Source organism: Empidonax traillii, unplaced genomic scaffold (assembly GCF_003031625.1).
Source record: "Empidonax traillii isolate 1590-97213 ecotype Southwest subspecies unplaced genomic scaffold, ASM303162v1 scaffold468:size725061, whole genome shotgun sequence".
Lineage (NCBI taxonomy): Eukaryota > Metazoa > Chordata > Aves > Passeriformes > Tyrannidae > Empidonax > Empidonax traillii.
In genome coordinates this window covers 651,592-670,482 of record NW_020955661.1, presented here as the reverse complement: position 1 = coordinate 670,482, position 18,891 = coordinate 651,592, and the positions used below count along the sequence as shown (strand labels likewise).

The following is an 18,891-nucleotide window of genomic DNA, read 5'->3' as shown; positions in this document are numbered from 1 at the left end:
CCTAGAGTTTGCTCTAAGATGAGGGCCCTGTACACAGCCCACCCCTGGCACTCGCAGGGGGCAGGCCAGGTATTTTGGTGCTCCTTGGATGAAAATCAGTGCAGAGCTTGGCCCAAATGGAGATGAGTGAAGTCCCTGCCATGCTGCACTGCCCCAGGCCTTCCCTGGGTGGCTGCAAAGTGCCAACGGGGCACACCTCTGTTTTTACTCCAAAATGCCTGGTGCTGCACCACCAGGTAGAAGCACAGCTGGAATGGGGATGGGAAGGGTCAATCTGGTCAGCACCACACCGGGAGTCACAAGTCAGGGTGCATGGAGAAGAGACAGAAGAGTCAGGTCAGCATCACTGGTGGGGGTCAGCACCTGGAGTCTTGTTGGGGTGCCTGCAGCATTGGTCAGGCTCTCATCAGCCCTTTCTCCTTGTCTCCCCTCTTGTCCAGGACAGAAATCATCAGTCTCCGGAGGTCCTCTCATCCAGAATGTGCACTCATCCAAGCGCATCCTCTTCTCCATCGTACACGACAAGACAGGTCTGTGTTGTGCTCCAGCACTGGAGGCAGCCAGTAGTTATCTCTTAGGGAAAGGTTTCCCCTCGTCTCTCCCCAGCAGTCTCCCTGCCCTGCAGGGACTGCATGCTCTGCAAGGACGCAGTAGTGCTGGAGATGATGCAGGAGGGGATTTTTTTTCCCTTTCCTTGATGCAACATCTCACACTGCAGCCCAAACCTTCATCTCCGCTCAGGTCCATCCCTGCCATCTCCAAGATGCTGCCAGTGGTTGTTGAGCACTGCTGACTGGGTGGGAATTCCCATCTCCGCTTCCTGCACAGGAAGGCATGGCTTTGGGAGAGGCTGTTTGCCCCAGCTGCAAACAGCACATACCTGCTGAGAACTTGGCGTTATTTCAAAATAACTAAAACCCGCTAATCCCAGTGTGATTCTGTAGCGGTGCCTGCAGGGATCAGCAGTGGGGAAGAGAGTCTGCCATTTCCCTACCTACACTTCACCCAAAGAAAATGCAGCCTAAAAATGCTGACGTGTTTCCATCAAAACCCTCACCTGCCTGCCTTAAAGAGGAGAAAAAAATATGGGTGGTAAAGTTGGGAAAGAGGAGGAGATCAGAAAGCTTCAATGTGAAATGGCTGTTCCTTTCAAAGGTTCATTCCAAGTGGAGTTGGCTCTGTCCCAGAGGGTCTTTCATTCCAGGGTTTAGAAATTTCATGGGGTCATTTCTTAGTAATCTGCTTTTTGCACATGCTCTGGAGGGTGCTTGGGGCTGGGAAAGCCCAGCCTGGCAAAATCTGCTCAGAAAGAGGGAAATAATTTTAAAGCAGCAAAGTCTTGTTCCCACTTCCCAGCACTCTGTGGGAGAAAAGTGCATCTGCTGTGTACGAACCATATGGAAGTTTTTTATTTCTTGTATTTTGTTTTGATAGATAAGTGGGACAGTTTTATAAAAGAAACTGAAGATATCAACACCCTTAGGGAGTGCGTGCAAATTCTGTTTAACAGCAGATATGGTGAGTAGGAGTTAATATCCCATTATGCATCTGCAGTGCTTGTGGATTACATATCATTATATAGCAATCATTTTTGTTCCCTAACACAGCAGCAGAAGCCATATGCTAGAGCTCCCTGCTCTTCCTAACACATTTAGTTCAGCAGCTTCCAGTCTTTGGGTGTCTGCTGAAGGTTATGTCAATATTTCCATTTGGAAAAATCCCCTCTGCCATCGAGGAATTTATGACTAGGCTGTAAAGCATCTCTGGCTGGGAGTGTGGCATGCCAGATCAGAGTGCCGGGGGCACCGGAAGCGGTGACATGTGGCCTTTTACATTAACATGGCCAGTAAAAAGAAGGTTGTTGTTGTTGCAGCTGCTCTTTTTTCCATCTGCATGGCTTACAAATGTCATTGGTGCTCCCTTTGCCATGAGCAGTGCTTCAGGGGTAGCTCCTGGGCATTTGGGCAGGTGGAAGCTTGGGAAATCGCTTGGGAATGGGTTGGTGGGCTAGCTCTTCACCTGTGCCATTCCCATCAGTCTGTGTAATTCATGAGTTACAGATGGGCTGTAGATGTGTGTTGTGTCACCTGTGAGTTATTTATGGGCTTGAGATGAGCCCTTTAACTTATGATCTATATACATACATGGTGCTTGAGTGTGTACAAAGGGTAACAGAGCTGGGGAAGGGTCTGGAGCACAAGTCTGATGAGGAGCAGCTGAGGGAGCTGGGGGGGCTCAGCCTGGAGAAAAGGAGGCTCAAGGGAGATCTTCTTACTCTCTACAGTTACCTGAAGGAGATTGTAGCCAGGTGGGGATTGGCCTCTACTCCTGAGTAACAAGTGACACAATTAGCGAAAGTCGCTTCAAGTTGCTCCTGGGAAGGTTTAGATTGGATACTGGGGAAAATTTCTTCACTGAAAGGGTGGTTAGGCACTGGAAGAGGCTGTCCAAGGCAGTGGTGGAGTCACCATTCCTTGAAATGTTTAGAAAATGTGTAGATACGGCACTTGCGGACATGGTTTGGTGGGGAACAGGGCAGTGCTAGGTTAACAGTTGGAATCAATCATAGAGGGTTTTTCCAGCCTTAACAATTTTATGATTCCATATGCTATGCAGCTCGTCAGGCATAGAGCTCACAAATCTGCTGTGGTGGGTTACAGGGAGTTTGGGGATGGCATGTGGCTACCCCTGGCTTGAGCATCACTGGGCATGTTTGGGAGTTTTGGAGGACACCATTAGCTCTGCCTACTGCTGCTTTCTCTCCTGTTGTCCCATTTGGGATGGGAGATCTGCTCCCAGGGCTCACCTTCTGCGAAAAGCAAAGAAAAGGACAGAAGACACTTGCTGTGCTTGAGTTCAAGCCTTTACACATTGATTTTAGCACCTGTAAAAGAAAAAGTGCTTGTGTAAATAAAAACCCTGTGTTCATCTTTCAGCTGAAGCCTTGGGGTTAGACCACATGGTCCCTGTCCCATACCGGAAGATTGCCTGCGACCCTGAGGCAGTGGAGATCATTGGCATCCCGGACAAAATACCCTTCAAAAGACCTTGCACCTATGGTGTCCCCAAACTCAAGCGGATATTGGAGGAGAGGCACAATATCCATTTTGTTATCAAAAGGTGGGTGGCAAGGAAGGCAAGGGGGAGTGCATGGCTTGAGGGTATTGGGGACTTGAGCTATGTTCCCTCCGTTGCTCACAGGGTTTGTTTTAACACTCAAAACTCATTTCACCCTTTTTAATGGAAAAGAGCTAAAAGCCCTTTTCCCCCCACAAACCTCTGGTTTTCATCTCTTTTTGTAAGGATGTGGCAGGTTTGGCTGTACCATGGTCACCTCCCAAGCCCTGCCATCCTGTTTTAAGTGATGATGGCACCAGACATTGCTGGTGCCACCCTCCAATCATAGCACAACCTTTCCAATGGCATTTGGTGGATGGAAGTAGTGCCTGGGTAGGGGGAGGAACATCCGTATCCATGATGCACAGGGACTCCCTCCACCTCGTTTTTTGTTGCTCACTTCTGCACATCCTCTGTATCTGGTGACGAGGATGGACACTGTGTATTGGTGTCTGCATTTGCACTAGAGTAGGAGGAGCAGATGCATACCCAGATGCATTATGTCTGTGGCATGCAATCCCTCTTTGCTTCTCTATGAGGAAAATCTGCTTTATAATATATTTATTTATTTAGTCCCTGCCTGTGCAGCACTTGTATTGTTTCCCTGCTAGAAGCATGAAACTATAGCACAGAAAAATCCCAGCTAAGGCCCCCAAGGGCGCTAAAATCACCAACATCAACGGAACTCAGGCATCCTAAGAGGAATTAGCATTCCCTATGTCAGCTAGTAGAGGAGCCACTTTCTCTCACCCTGCTGAGGCTGCACCAGTCTGGATCAGGCCCTGGGATGTGACCATAAATTCGATCCCATAAGCAAAGTTGTGGGTAGCACCAAAATATGATAGTCAGGAGACTGGTGACATCTGGTCGATGGTCTGTCTTGGGAAGTGAAGGTCCAGCAGCTACTTTGGTTCTCCTCTCTCTTTTGGTAAAGCCAGCCTATAGCAGCCTGTTGGGGTTTGGACTTGGCCCCCAGCCAAGTGCCCAAGACCACAGTGATGTCTTCCCCCCTCCCCCCTTTTATGAACACTGAGAAGGGCAAGGGAAGAAAAAAAACCTACCAGAAAACCAAACAACAAAACCAAAACAATATATATATTTACACTTATATACAGTTACAAAATTATACATTTATACAGTTATAAGAAAAAGAACCCCAACACCCCCAAAAACAGACAAAACAGATATGCCCAGTCAATAAGGAACTAGCAAACAAAATCTTAATACTTTCCTTAAAGAAAGTAGAGATCTCTCCTCTTGATGTCGGGAACAAAACAACAGCCTCTCAAAAGCCCACAGGCCTACCCCCCCACGAGGGAACCAGCCGCATGGAAAGGTTGCTGCTTTTTCCCACTCCACCAGAAGGGATCTAACTTCAAACTTCTTCCCCCCTTCTGTTTATATTTCTGCTTACGTAAAGAATATTGGGATATGGGTACTTCCTTAGTTTCGACCTGATTACCAGGAAGAGGCCTAAACCCAAACCATTACACAGCCTCATTTAATAAGTTAATTAAATTAAGGGAATGATTTATAAGCAGATTTAAAGGTGCTTTAGTTAAAAAGCATGTGCTGTAAGGCTGCTTGGTTGCACAACAAGCTAAAAGGTGGGGGTTTTTTAAGCTGAAAAATTCATTCCCTATTTTTAGAGAATGAATAAAACCACTATTTTGACTTGGTTTAATGCTTTTCATTAATAAAACCTCCAATTCAGTCATTAGAAGCACCTATTTCTAATGGTTTTTTTTTCTTTCCTCCTAGGATGTTTGATGAGAGAATTTTTACAGGTACGTTCTCCATGTCCTTTGATTTATTGCCCACAAAATTGAAATATTATCCAGAAAGCAGAGTTGAAATAATGTCATCTGTAAGCAACAGACGTGCAGGACACATGCAGTTATGCACAGTGAGGAGAAGCCTTGTCTGTGCCCTACACCAGACATGCTGAGATTTCTTTTGCCTGGGATGGGTGCAAGCTCTGTGCTCCCCTTAAAAATTGAGTTTTGAAGGTTTAAGTGACAATTCCTGATTTGCGAGGCTGGGCTGGCTCCCTGCACTAGGCTAAGTTGCAGTAAAGGCAGCACACAGCATGTTTCTGTGCTTTCAAGAAAAAGAAAAATCATTGCTGTGTTCCTCACTGGTAAATTATTATCTTTTTGGCTGGGAAATGCTAGCATTATCCAGTTGCTGACTGTTTTTAAAAGAAAAATAACAGAAGTCCATTTTTTCAGTTACAAAACCCTGATGAGGGAGTTCTCTGACTTTCTTTGCTCTGTGTTTTCACTCTGTTTTCTCTGAGCTGGAGAGGCCAGATTAAGTCTTTACTGTGAGGGTGGTGAGGCCTGGCACAGGTTGCCCAGAGAAGCTGAGGATACCCTATCCCTGGAAGTGTCCAGGGCCAGGTTGGACAGAGGTCTAGTGGAAGATGTCTTTAAGATGGTGATTCTGTGATTCCATGATAAGTACTTCTTCGCAGATACAAGGAAACAGGCACGTGTGCTCTCCAACTCAACCCTCACTCCAGCAGTGCTTCCATCACATGCCCTCATACATGGCTCTGCATCGAAATTTATCACGCCCAGTCCTGCTTCTGGATCACCTGGGCTTGGCTCACAACTAAAGACTTGTATTGTTTTGCTTTTTTCTCTGAGCTGCCAACCACACACATGCTCACAGCTCTCCAGACACCTTCTTCTCAGATATCTCTGCCGCCAAATTATCTCTCTGGTCCCACGACAGCCCCAGCCCTAACACTGCTTCCTGGGCACGATGATGCTGAAGCCATGCAAAGGGAACCTCTGGCAGAGCCTGGAGAGGTCCCCACCTGTGTGGAGGGTTTCTTTGTCTAAAGCAATTAATGGCTTTTTTTTCTCAAGACAAGGATTTCTTTAATCTTTAACCCGTCCCCAAGAGATGGAGCACTGAACTGTGTCTTGGGATGCTTGGATTTTCCTTGCATAATGGCTACACCGTATCTAGGGGAGGCATCATGTACATCTGTACATCAGCTCAGGAGGTGCTGATGGAGAGCACTGTGCTGTGAGCTCAGGGGTTACATCGCAGGAAGCTGCAAGTAAAAATTAAGAAATGAGGAAGCAAACCCAGCAGAACTGGGGTGGGTGGCAGGTTTATCTCTCTTGACTGGTCCCTGCAGGGCTACAAGAAGCAAAACCCATTAAACCTGTCTTTTTGTGGTTTGCATCAGCACATCAGCCTGTGCAAAAAAAAAAAAAAGCATCTGCTGAGTCAGGAGGTGCCATTTCTGCAGAGACACTATTTTCTGAGTGGAGCTGTATTTTAAGTTGCCAACTGCGAAGTATCTCAAAGCTTCCCCATACAATTTAGCTCGCCCTTTAATTAAAATACCCACTACTGCTTGGAAACCTACTTTTGCTCCTCCCCTGGGTAGCAGCTTCAGGCAGGCTCCACTGCTGGAAGAACAAGATTTGGTCCATGAAATTAAAAGGAGCCTTTTGGACTGTCGGTAGATAAACAGTGTCTTTAAGGCTCAATATTGCTGCTGGTCCCATTGCCAGAGCCCTGCCCTTCCTGGCAGGCAGGAACCAAAGGGAAAGAGGATTCATATTGCCATGGATGAAATATGTTTTAGAAGGGTGGGGATATTGCAATGGTGCTTTGAGACCAGCAAAGGGCCTTTGGCAGCAGCTGTTTAACAAGACACCTCTGTTGTTCTGCAGCCTCACGGTGTAATCTCATTCCCTCCTTCCCCTAGTCCTCACCCTTCAGCTCTTTGCTCACATTCCCTGCCTTACTGCATTTTCTACCCTGCCTTCAGATTACTCTTTTCATCTCCAGGGTCATTGCCAAGGCTTCGTTTCAGCTCCTTTCAGGCTGCTGAGGAACAGGAAAGGGAGAGAGGAGGTTTTTCATGGTGACAGGATGCTTTTATTCCTCTTGGTATCACTGCCTGTGGGTCTTGGAACTGCAGGACAGGACTGCCTGTATCACTGATACTCTGGGTTTTGACAAGCTCCTATCCAGTGCAGCACATCCCCTTGCTTGGAACAGGGCTGTCCCCACTTAGGGGTTTGTTCCTACAGTACTGGTCCGTGGCCCTGAGCTTTCTCACCCTAGTCCCTACCACTTGGAACCTTGTCCTGGCAGCCAGCCCTTTCTGGAGATGCTCAACCCTGGCAGGGCTTCCCAGCACACACACAGTTAATGCAGAGGTTGCTATTATTGTAACATGTAAACCCAATTAAATCTGCATCCATCTCTTTGCAAGGAGGTGACACTTGAAAACCTGACCCCCACCCTGACCTCAGCTCTGGGACTAGGAGGGAACCAAGCTGCATCACTGATATCTCCAGTTGCTGATTCTGTTTTTGCTTTTCCTCCCAAAACCTGCCGTGCACACCTGGCAATAGGAAGCAAATTTACCAAAGATCCAACCAAGCTGGAACCCTCCAGCCCCCCCAGGGAGATTTCCCCTGAGCCACACCGCGGGGCTGTGCTGGACCTGGCAGGGACCACTCAGGCCAACAGCAGGTAAGTGAGGCTTCCATCCCTGTTCCCTGCCAAGTTACGTCCCTCAGAGCTACTTGGGGAGTATTAGTGTGCACAGCAGGTTACTACTGTATCCATCAGCAGTGTGCAATGCATGCAGGAGGTTGCCATGGATGTAATTCAGTAAGCTGCAGCATCAGGTCCATGTTGGTCCCTGGTGGGAAGGTGAGTGAATTGATGTTGCTTTCATGCCTTCTTAAAATCCCACTGTAATGGTACAGCTAGCCAGCACAGGAGGAGGCCAAGCAGCCCTGTCCTTTTGCAAGCCCAAAGTTTGGAATCATTGATTTTGAACAAAACTGATGAAATGAGGGCCATGTCTGGGCAGGCTGGGATTATTTGTTGGAGCCCTCTGGTGTTAAAACATGACCTAAGGATTCACCCTCAGCCCACACCATAACAGCTAATTAAGCACTGCTTGCTTATAAAGCTCACAGAGAGACTAAGAGTAGATTTAATAAAGCTTGGGTTATAGAGTTCAGCAGAGCAGGAAGTTTTTTTAAGAGTACCTGTTTCTGTGGCAGCCATGCCACAAGCTAGACAGGTCCGTGCTGGCAGTGCCTGTGGAACATACAGCACTTAGCATGCAGCTTTCCAGCCCAAACTGGGAGATCAGGAGATGTTTTTCTCTGTATAGCCCCATATTCCTTCATTCTTGCTTCAGTGGAAACACGGTATAATTTAGTCTTTAAAATCTCTTTGAAGAAGAGAGGCAGGGCAGCAGTTTATAGCAGTATAAAATGTTCTAAGACAAGGAGCCTTCTGGCCTTACTTCACACAGCTGGCTCAGTCATGGATGGGGTGAGAAGTTCTCCTCAGCCTTTCCATCGCAAAGCCTCACTGCCCAGCACTGATAGCTCCACCAGCTGGAGCTGCTGACTGTGCTATGGGGTTGGTAACGCCTGCAGGTCAGGATGAGGATCCAGGGTAACTTGTCTCCTCCATGGCATCTCTTGGGTTCCTCTCATTTCTTGGCTCTATGTTGACATGAATCTGTGACAGGCTGGAGTCTCCTCTGGTTCTCCCCAGTGCTGTTTCAGGTTTGTCCTCTTGGATGTGGCTGCCACATGCCCCTTAAGCTGTGCATGCTCTGGGCAGGGGAACCTGCATAACTAGGGCAGGGCAACAAGTGAACCCAGCAATGTGCCCAGCACTGAAATCTCCATCTTTAGAGGGCAGAGACTTCCTTACCTGCCAAGTCCATAGGACTGGCATTTGTCACCAACCTTCTGGGTATCTTCAGCTTCAAAGGAGGGTTTGCAGGAGGTTTTACTTTGTTCTTCCTGCAAATGAGGAACCTCTGTTCCTTGGTAGGAGCATTTCCATAGCAATGGTCCACTCAGATCAGTGTCCTACTCCAGGAAAAGGGCAGTGCCCAATACTCCAGAAGAAAGGCCAGACACTGTGAGGGGTAAAACGTGCTCCCCAGGGAAGCCCTCCTCCCAAATTTCCCTGGTGAAAGGTTGACTTTGACCTGAAGTGAGGGAGTTTAAAACCCTTCCCAAGGCTCACAGGTAATATATACAGTACCTTCTAGACCAGTGATCCTTTTTACCAATACCACACTTAGGAAGAACATTTCAAGAATACTCCTGGCTTGTTCTGTGGTTTGTTCTGCTGATGCTGCTGAGTGGATTTAGGCGAGTGAGAAGTGGTTTTGAACATCACTCCTAAGCCAACAGGGGTATGGCGCTGGCTCAGAAAGGTTTTCCTTCCCCATTTTCCAGAGTGGTTCCTTGGGTTCCTTACTGTGAAAGAGCCATGGTTGTTATTGTTTAAGAGAGAGACAGAAAGCACACACATCCTGAGAATGCAAAATAATCTCATTTGGAAAGCTGAACACCTTGTGTAAATTCCTGAGCATGTGAAGTTAACTGTAGATGATAAATTGGGATAGTGCCCAGTTTTGGGGGGAAAAAGGCTTTGAGCAGAGTAAATATTTACCAAATCAATTGAGTTTTTTCCTTTATCCCTCTTTGCTTTAGCTCCATGAGTAAACACATTGTAATGATACCTTATGCACTCCTCTCTGTCAAAAAGGGATGGAGCCAACCAGTTTCGGGCTTAAAATGTCTCTTGCTTTCCAGAGCTCTCTGCTGTGGTTCCATCCGTGAGTGTCTAGAGGCAGGACTGCCATCAGTAGGGGTGCAGGACCAGGGTGGGTTTGGGAGCAGGGCTTATTCACAGAGAAACTCACAGACCATGGCTTTCCGTGCAATCATGGATGCTGTGCCACTGTTGGGACCTTGGGTGCAGCCCTCTATGATGGAAGGCAGGGTTTCCCCCTTGTAAAGTTAAGATACACGCAGGTGTTCCCCAAAAATGCCAAGGCAGTGGAAAGAATTTAAAAAGGTTTATTGAAGGGCAAGAACCCTAGAAACTCACAAAGAATATTCTGCACCAGCAGTGAGAGCTGGGCCTGAGAAAGTTATGCCTCCTGATCTTTTCCAGGCTTCTTATCTTCTCTGGCCTCCCCTCCCCAGCCTCCAGGCAGGCACAGCCTGTAACACTGTGAGGGTTTATCTCTCCTCAGACCAGAAAGAGAGAGACTGCTGCTTCTTCTCTGGGACATAGGAGGGAAAGAAACACTTCCCCCATCCTTGAAAAAGGAGTTTCTTCTTAGGCAAATGTCTCCTTAAGTGACATTTAATTAAGCTCTAATTTTCCTGTTACAAATTCTTCCAAAAAGGGGTAGGAATAGGTATTTCTACACCCCTCCTGCCAGGATTGGTTCTACACACACCACTGGGTTTTAAGCTCTCTCTCTTCTTGTTCCTTGACCACCTCTCTTGTCTGCCTTTCCCTTCCAGGTCCGAGAAGTGTAGTGTTTCTGAAAGCTGTGAACCAGGTGAGGAATAATTCATTTTCTCTTGCAAAACAGCGATATTGGAGGATACACTAGAGAAAGATGCCTGCAAAGTAACATGGATGTGTGACATCTGATTGCGCCACAGTACAGTTCTCTAATGACTTTATTCGACAGATGCAGAGATGAAGGCTCTTACTGTGTGACCCTCCAGCTGGGGCCCAAAAGGGCATAAATTGAAATAATGAGGCTTAAGCATGTGCTTAAATGTGAAGCAAAAGGAAGTCATCAGTCTCAGTTCCTTTGAAAGCCATCACTTAGAAGTCATTGGTGTCAGTGTTCTGAGCACCACAAATGAGAAGGAAGTGCTTTTCCCCATATTTAGTAGCTTTGACCCATTGAAACAGCACATCAAGCCTCGCTGTCTTGCTTGCCCAACCTGCAAGCAGAGACTCTGCCCCTTGCAGTGGATCCATCCTGTCGTAAGTGAGGAGGTTTATCCTGAGATAAAAGGAAGCGGGGACACTGTGGGCAGCCTCCTCCTGGGGCAGCCTCTTCTTGGGGCAGCCTGTCAGCATAGGCTCCCATCCGCTGCGGTTCAAACCATGCTGAATTTTGCAGGAGTTCAGCTGGTTGCATCCTGGTGTGAGGCAGCTGCTTCAGCCCTCTCAGAATAGGGGCATGTTCCAGACATTTGGGAGCATTAAAAATGCCAGAAGCACTCAGTGGAGACAGCTTCTCTGTGTCCCCACCACCACCTGTTGGTGGCCCAGTTCATTTTAAGTGAAGAAAGCCAGGAAACGAGCATATAACAAGGGCCAGCGGCTACTTCGAGGGCACCAACATCTCCTGCCAGCTGACTTGTTTTCAGAAACCATGCCTACATGTGTCCTTTGGGTACCTCCATGCTGTAGGCTTGATGCCACTGGGCCACTTGGCCAAAGCCTTGTTGATGCGGGATGCGCCATTGGCACTGAAGCCACAGCCGGCCGCACTTTCCCTGCATTGGTGCTGCATTGGTGGGCACATGTGGCATTGCTGGATCCTGTTGGCGACTGCCTTCCGTTGCCTTTCCCCATAGGTACCTCAGGAGAGCTAGGTGGAATCAGGCAGATCAAAATCGAACCAGACGAGCTGGACATCATCCAGATCACCGTACCAGGTAGTTGCTGGGGTCCCGTCTGTGTGCAGTGGCTGCTGCGCCGGCAGGGCTGCCGCATCGTGTCTCAGCATTTTGCTTTGAGAAGAGGCATTAGCAGGGTATCTCCCAGCACAGAAGGTTCCCTTATGCACGTGCAATGGTCTTCCTTCGCTGACAGTCATTTAAGGAGCATATTGAGATTTCCTGGGAGCATTGGTAGGTGTTTCAGGGTTCTTTGTTGTTTTTCTCTCTCCTTCATTGCTTTCCTATCTTGCCTTTCCCTTGGACAAAGCGAGCCTGGGTTGCTTCTTTTCTTCATGCATGGGCTTAGAGGATCCCAGGTATTGAGTGCAGGATGCTTTTGACAAGGTCCTTCATTTAGAAAACCAGCTTGGTTATGATGAGTTCATAAAAACAGGTCTAACCTGTTTAATGCGGGTTTAATATTAAGCATGTGCTGAGAATGTGTTGGAATTGTTGACACCGACAAGGGAAATTCCCTGCATTTCTGCCTGTAGAGGTCATTGTCAATGGGTGGTGATGGAGATGAGGTGCTTGAGGGGCAACTGGGAGAGTTGTTTTCTACTTACCTGACCTGGACAGCACAGCAAATGATAGGATGATCCTCAGGGTTTAATGAGTGGATTGTTAGCAGTTTGCATTTTCAGTGTGCTTTACAACCATTAATTAATAATCTCACCAGAATAAGGGCAAGAACAGGACTCAGACGTGCCTGAGGGTGAGCGATGCTGGGGACAGCAGTGACATCCAGCCCTACTGCACCAGTGTGGCACCTCTGTTGCACCCAAATTGTAGTAGTCCCCTCAGTAAGGTGATAGCTGCGGATTCACTCCAGGACTGGTGTAGGATGGATTTATCTATGGTTAATATAGGGGAAGAAGAAGGAACGAGGTATAGTGGTACGTCAAACATTTTAATTTTCAACTTGGCAGCTAATGAAAGAGAAGGAAGCTAAAGTGTGGTGAGGTAGAGGTGCATGGGACAAGGAGGAGGAGGAGGGGGAGTAATTACCACTTCTCCAGTGCCAGGGAGATCATACTCCAACTCCTGAGTCCACCTTTTTTTTACCTTATTTGAAGATTGAGCCAGATCAGAGGGAGTGCAGCTGAGTACAGGGACTAATAGAAAAGAGGTTCTCACCTGCAGGGAAAAATTGATGAAATTGGGATTATTTATCCTGTGAGGTGAGAAGTGACATGATTGAAGTGTATAAACTAGCTGTAACTTTATTTAAAGATTAATTTGGATGGCTTTTTGAGGGCATTGGAGAGCCTAGCACCTGGGGAGACAGATTTAACAGAAGAGGGCAGACAAAGGGAAGCCCAAAGATGGGTGATTTTGTGGAGGAAGACAGCATAAGTGGAATGGTTTCCCCCCGTGTAGTAGCTAAATTAAGCAGCATTAACTTTTTAACTAAAATTGAGTGTCTATGTGGAATTAAACCAAGTAAATAATTTTGAAGTATTTTTGCTCTTTGCTTTCTGTAGAGGTTAGGAAGAGACTTTTGCTTCTCAGGCTGAGCGGTTGGGTGTGTTTCAGGGACAAGCTCTGGGTGGTTTTAGGGAGGAGGAAGGCAGATGCATCCCCAGAGCAGCTTCTGGTGCTGTGTGGGGCTCCCAGAAGTGGGAGGCCCTTCACTCCGTCTTTGCTGATAGGTCAGGACCTTCTGAACCCTGTTTTGGGGACAATGTGCCCCTGGCATCAGAACAAAAGGTGCCCATGGGTTTTTGTCTGCAGACCGATCACCTGGTTTAGATGAGATGCACGACCCAGCGCCCACACACATGGCCTCAGAGGAGTCGAGCTACGCCCTGGAAACACTAGCAGGTACCAGAGATGAAGCATCTGGGAGACAGCATGGTGGCACCAGTGTTTGTGCATGTGTCAAAAATGAGTAAATTCCATTTCTGAGCCAAAGTGGTGGAGTTGGGACCCAATTCCAGAGTCTTGGCCTCAATCAGGCCAGCTGGGAGCTCCGATGAACTAACTGGTGGCTTTTCTGGCACTGCTGTTCCTTCCCAGCCCCAAGCGATCTGCAAATCCCAGCTTCTCTTCCTGGTTCATGCCTAGGATTTGTCTGTGGAATGTGTGCTGGTCCAGTGGCTTCCCTTGCTCCTGCTGGGTCTCTCCTCTCCCAGGGAGCCCATGCCGAAGGGTAGGCAGACCTCTTGTATGTAGTTATTCTGCTGATGCAACTCCTGGCATGCTGGTGCCAAGCTCAGCCTCTGCTGGGACAAATATTCAGAGCTTAGTGAGGGGAGGGAGCATTTGAGTGCCTGTAGGGCACACAGAGAACTCCTGCTCATGTCTGGTCTGGTCTGGTTTTGCTGGTACCTACTACTGCTAACCCTGTTCTTCCTCATCAGGGACAGAGAAGGGGCCAAGTGAGGAGTCTCGACGTGAAGAAAGGCAGATGGAGGGATCAGGTGAGTCTACGGTGAACTCTGAGCATTGCCCATCATTGCAGGTTTTTGGAAGGATGTATTTTGGGTTGGGTTTTGTGGGCTTCCTATGTTATCAGAAAAACCTTCAACCTCCAGAACCTCAGCACAGAAGGGCACCGCCACGTTCCTGGACTCTATTCTCCCCTCCCTTGCCTGGATTTACTTTTCTACCATTTTTTTTTTTTCATTTCTGACTATTAGCACCGCTCTGTGACAGGTGCATCCCTGCCCTTCCATGCTAGAGGATGAGCTTGGAGGCAGCTGTCAGAGGTCTGGCACTGATGTGGGGGCATGAAGAGTACGCAGCTGACTCTGCCAGAGGTCAGGGGCTGCTCACCTGTGCCATGAGTTGCTTACTCCTGAAGCAGCTAGTTGCTCAGACCAGTTCTCTCTCTATTGTTTGTTTTTTCTTGCAGATGGTATAGGGGATGTTTTAAGTCATTTGAGGAAACAAGTTGAAATTCTGTTCAACTCACGATACGGTAAGATGGTCATTAACCCATTTCATCATGCTGAGTGTTGGCCTTGTCACCTACCATTTCCAAACCAGCAGCTGAGTGAAGGTGCTATCTAATTTGTTTGTTTGCTGTCTGCTGGGTTTACAAATGCATTTGAAATCTCTTCAGGCCTTGTTATTGCAGCTCTTTCCCTTGGTTTCCTCAATGCTGTTTCATTGACTGCAGCCCAGGAATTGCTGCCATAGCCTTCGGCCTTCCTCTCGTGGAGGAAAGGTCCAATGTGGTTCCAGCACCACTTGTTTAAAATATCAAAGAGGGTTTTCCACTCAAGGTAGTCATTGCATAGCTCAGGAAGGCGGGTGTCACCTCAATGGTGGGGGCTAGCACTCAGTGTGCTCTGCTCATCTCTTCTTAGAGAGGTTATTTAACTGAAAATACAAGTGAGATCACACATGCATTTTGAGAGCTGGCAGAAAGTTTTTGCCACTGGTAGGACCAGGAGATGTGGATCTGCCTGGCAATCCTCACAAGTTGGAGGCAGAGTGGAGCTGCATCCCCTGGGCTTGTAGAGCCCATCGTGACCAGGGAAAGAAGGGCCAGGATGCTCTTGGGCAGGGCTGGGCACTGGGGATGCAGCTGAAATGGCCATCAGAGTGATGGCCCTTGCTGCACCCCATGCTTTAATAACAGACTGGGAGTTGTTGTCCACACTGGGGGGATTTTTGTCCTGGTTTATCATCTCTGCCCAAACATTGCTGCTTGGCATTGGCTGCTCAGTTGCTTTTGGCAATATTTAGCAGAGCAAGGGGAGCCCTCACCATGCTGGGCTCCACAGGCTGATGGGGTACCCTCAGGCACGTTATCTGTCCCCTCACCTAGGAGAGGAATTTCCATGGGGGTCTGAATGTGGGGTCCCATTGCTTGCAGCCTTTTTAGGAATGCAGGCTGTGATAATATAGCAAATGCAAAAGCCTGCTCCAGCTGGCTGCCTGGCTCTGTCCCTCTTCTCATGTCTGCCAGTGTCAGGGACATCCCCACTAGGGTCATCCTCACCAGGCACAGAGTGACAATAAACTCCCCCAAGACCTCCACCAACATGCCATATTGCTGTTGCTGTGACCTGACACAGAGGTCCAGCAAACTAATGAGATTGGGTCCCTATGCAGCAAAAGCCATAGGAATATCAGAGCCGGTCAAAGTCCCCTACTCCAAGTTCCTGATGTACCCTGAGGACCTGTTTGTTGTGGGCTTGCCAGAAGGCATCCTACTGCGCCGCCCCAACTGCTTTGGGATTGCAAAGCTGAAGAAGATCCTGCAAGCAAGCAACAACATCCAGTTTGTCATTAAAAGGTAAAGTGGGTGGGTTGACATTAAAAGGTAAGGTGGCCATCCCTTGGGAAGGATGTTTCTGCTCAGAGCTCCTGCTGCTGTGCAGTGTCCTGGGGAACATCCATCTCTTGGTCACCTTCAATAAATTTGCTTGATTAGAAGCAAGAGTTGTTGCCTCATTGGAGCCATCTGTGGGAGGCAGCAGTGGTGTTATTATCTGTCCTTTGACGGTCTGTTGGGTTTTTAACCTGTTTTTGCAAATGTTGGCCACAGCAGCAGGGAGCATCCAACAGTGGGAGAAGGAGCCTTTAAACTTTGGAGTTCCTTGGTGTGGGGCAAGGAGAGGGGCTGGGAGCCCTGAGGGGTCTTCCTACAGAAAATGGCTCTAGCTGTGGTTGAGATGTGCACATGGGTAGCTACAAACATAGGGAAGATGCCAGCCCTGTGCAGAGGAGGGGTTGTGTCATAAGAACTGTGAGAGGGCTGTGAGGAGCCCAACCAACATAACACAGTAGCGTTGTCCTGAAAGAGGGAACAGATCCATCAGAGATGGATTTTAAGATGTCTTGGGTATTTTGGGGATGTTTCTCACCCAACTGCTGACACAACCAATGCGGCGGGTGGCTGAAACAGAAAATAAACATTGGGAGCATGGAGATTTTGTGGTATCAGAGCAGCAGCTCCCAGACCAGCCCAACTACACTTTGGGGATTCTCTTGTCCTGATCTTGGACCCATTTCTTAATGATACAGCTTCAGTGCAGTTTGTAACAAACCTTGCTGTTGCCTCACTATGCAGTTTTAGCATTAGGTGCCAAGGTAAAAATTTTTGAGGCCAACTGTATGTTGAAAGGAGCCATGCACAGTTTCTCCCATCCCTGAGAAATGTTCAGGACCATGTCCAGTAAAAGTCTGTAGCTGCTGACTTAAGCTGCTCTTAGAGCTTTTAAATGGTGTTAGACAGAGTGAGTGGATTGCGGCTGTAGGAGTGGTGGTCCTGGGGATGCTGAAGCAGCAGGATCTCACTGGCCAGGAAGGTCAGTCATGTGCCCTCTGCTTCCCTCTTTTTTTCCAGACCTGAGCTGCTGGCAGAGGGCATAAAGGAGCCAGCGTTGGACAGCCCAGCAGCCAAAGGTAGGTTGAGAGACGCCTGGCAGCTGGGCCATTAGAGGATAGGTAGGAGAGGAGTGAGAGTGATTTCATACAGCGTTTCTCTTGCCTTATCTCTCCACCTCGTTTTTGGCTGGAAACCCCTCTCCCGTGCATCCCCCTTGGCAGCACTGCAAATCCTAATTCCTCTTATGTCCCCTGTCTCAGCCGCCGGCGAGAGGGACTCGAACGAGGTGCTGATGGAGGACGCTGTGAAGAGACAGGGCTTTCAAGGTGGGGGGCTGGAGGCATCTGTGGGGGCTGAGGCAGAGCCCCTAGCCCACTGCAGGGGCTGCACGTGACAAACACGTGGGAAGGGAGTGCTGCGGGTGTTGGGGCTTGGTGGGTTGGCAGAAGAGCAAGGCAAGGCTGGGAGAAAGGAGAGGAGGGAGGATGAGGGGATGGGAAGCACAGGCAACCGGAAAACAAGATGTACAGCTGGGACAGGCAGTCCCACAGGTCCAAGAAAGAAGCTCAAACTGCTCTGCTTGGTGCCCTAATTAACCTACTTCGCTTATCTCCCTGTCTGACCTTGTGAGATGCATAATTAAGTTTACAAGCCTTGGGGTTTGCCTTTTCTGGGGCTTTTTCCACGTGGGTGATGTTTTTTGTATAAATGCCACTCGAGTTCAGCATGCTCTAGCAACAAAATGGTGGCTCCCTTGGGGGAAGTGATGGCGAGAAGCCTGTGGGCTGGGCGGGCAAATGCTGCCCTTGCTCGAGCATCCCTTCTTGGGCCTTGGGGGCCTGCAAGGGTTTGCACAGGGAGGGAGCCTTTTCAAAGCCTTTGACTTTTCCAAGAGGCTTTGGAGTGTGTTTTATTTTAATGCAGGTAATTATCACAACTGAATCTTCAATTTCATGTGGCTTTTATTCTTAGCAAACAGGCGGAGGAAAAAGCCCCATATTTCTGTTTAGATTATTTTTAAGGACTTTGAATGGCCCACTCCAGAGATTAGCTAATTGCAAGATAAGGACTTTCCTATAATTAGAAAATGGCATTACTTAAAAGTCACAGAGTGCCTTTTAATTTACCAGTAGAAGTCCATAATTGATTCTTTATTTTACAGAAAATTATGATGCCAGGCTTTCCAGAATAGACATTGCTAACACGCTGCGGGAACAAGTCCAGGACCTGTTCAATAAGAAATATGGTGAGAAACCAGGCAGGGAGTTGGTTTTATTCCGCCCTTATTCCATCCTAATTCTTTGCTCCCTATCTCTCCCCTCTCCTCCTGATTCCTCCTTGCCAGGTACTTTCTTTCATCTCCCCCTTGAGCCACTGACACCTTGGAGGGCCAGGAAGGAATGGCAGGTCTGGGAACTGGTGCTCTTTGCTGCAGGAGCTGTGGGAGCAACAGGGAGTGGCAGGAGGTTGGGAATAGAGTAAGAATGGGCTGTACCAAGCACCTGCCCCTCCTGTCCCCAGGGCAGGGAAACACTGTTATCCCCATGTCATGGTTTAGGAATAGTATTCCCCAACTTAGTGTTGTTGTTCAGCACCCCACTTAAAATTGTTCTTCTTTTGTGTTACATGATGGAGAGGGCTGACAATCTGACTCTAATCTGGAATATGCATCCTCCAAAAACCCACAGCACCCAGAAAAGCCTGTATTTCGTTCTTGCTGGTCAGCTGCTGTTTTGTTAACCACATCCATTGGGATCTGAGGATGTCCATGTTGCCATCTTACTCCTAAAACCTGAATTTCCCGGGCAAGTCCCTTGACCTTACTTTGTTTTATGGCAAAACCAGCCTTCAGGAGGATCTGGATTATCTTCTCCCTTTCTCAAAATCTGCCTCTGCTCTGTTCCCCCACACCAGATGTCATCAATGTACTGCAGATGTTCTGGAGCCTCACCCTTTTCCAGTGCAGCCTGGATCAGCACATGGCAAATGGTG

The 18,891-nt window shown here is 48.2% G+C and overlaps 1 protein-coding gene across 6 annotated transcripts in view; it reads left to right on the top strand.

Annotated features, from left to right (window-relative positions):
• The window catches only part of GTF2IRD1 (GTF2I repeat domain containing 1), a 70,800-nt gene that overhangs the window by 33,590 nt on the left and 18,319 nt on the right, over nt 1-18,891 (top strand). For 4 of the 6 annotated variants that reach the window (XR_003572563.1, XM_027895781.1, XM_027895783.1 and 1 more), the window contains exons 7-20: nt 441-530; nt 1,435-1,518; nt 2,937-3,120; nt 4,879-4,904; nt 7,506-7,626; nt 10,455-10,492; nt 11,532-11,612; nt 13,350-13,439; nt 13,979-14,038; nt 14,473-14,538; nt 15,681-15,864; nt 16,918-16,976; nt 17,160-17,225; nt 18,062-18,145. Coding sequence is in view for 5 of the 6 variants with exons in the window: in XM_027895781.1 (XP_027751582.1) it covers nt 441-530; nt 1,435-1,518; nt 2,937-3,120; nt 4,879-4,904; nt 7,506-7,626; nt 10,455-10,492; nt 11,532-11,612; nt 13,350-13,439; nt 13,979-14,038; nt 14,473-14,538; nt 15,681-15,864; nt 16,918-16,976; nt 17,160-17,225; nt 18,062-18,145 (1,233 nt within the window). In the remaining variant the exon portion in view is untranslated. The remainder of the gene's footprint in view (nt 1-440; nt 531-1,434; nt 1,519-2,936; nt 3,121-4,878; nt 4,905-7,505; nt 7,627-10,454; nt 10,493-11,531; nt 11,613-13,349; nt 13,440-13,978; nt 14,039-14,472; nt 14,539-15,680; nt 15,865-16,917; nt 16,977-17,159; nt 17,226-18,061; nt 18,146-18,891) is intronic. The other 2 variants (XM_027895784.1, XM_027895782.1) reach the window with 2 other exon arrangements.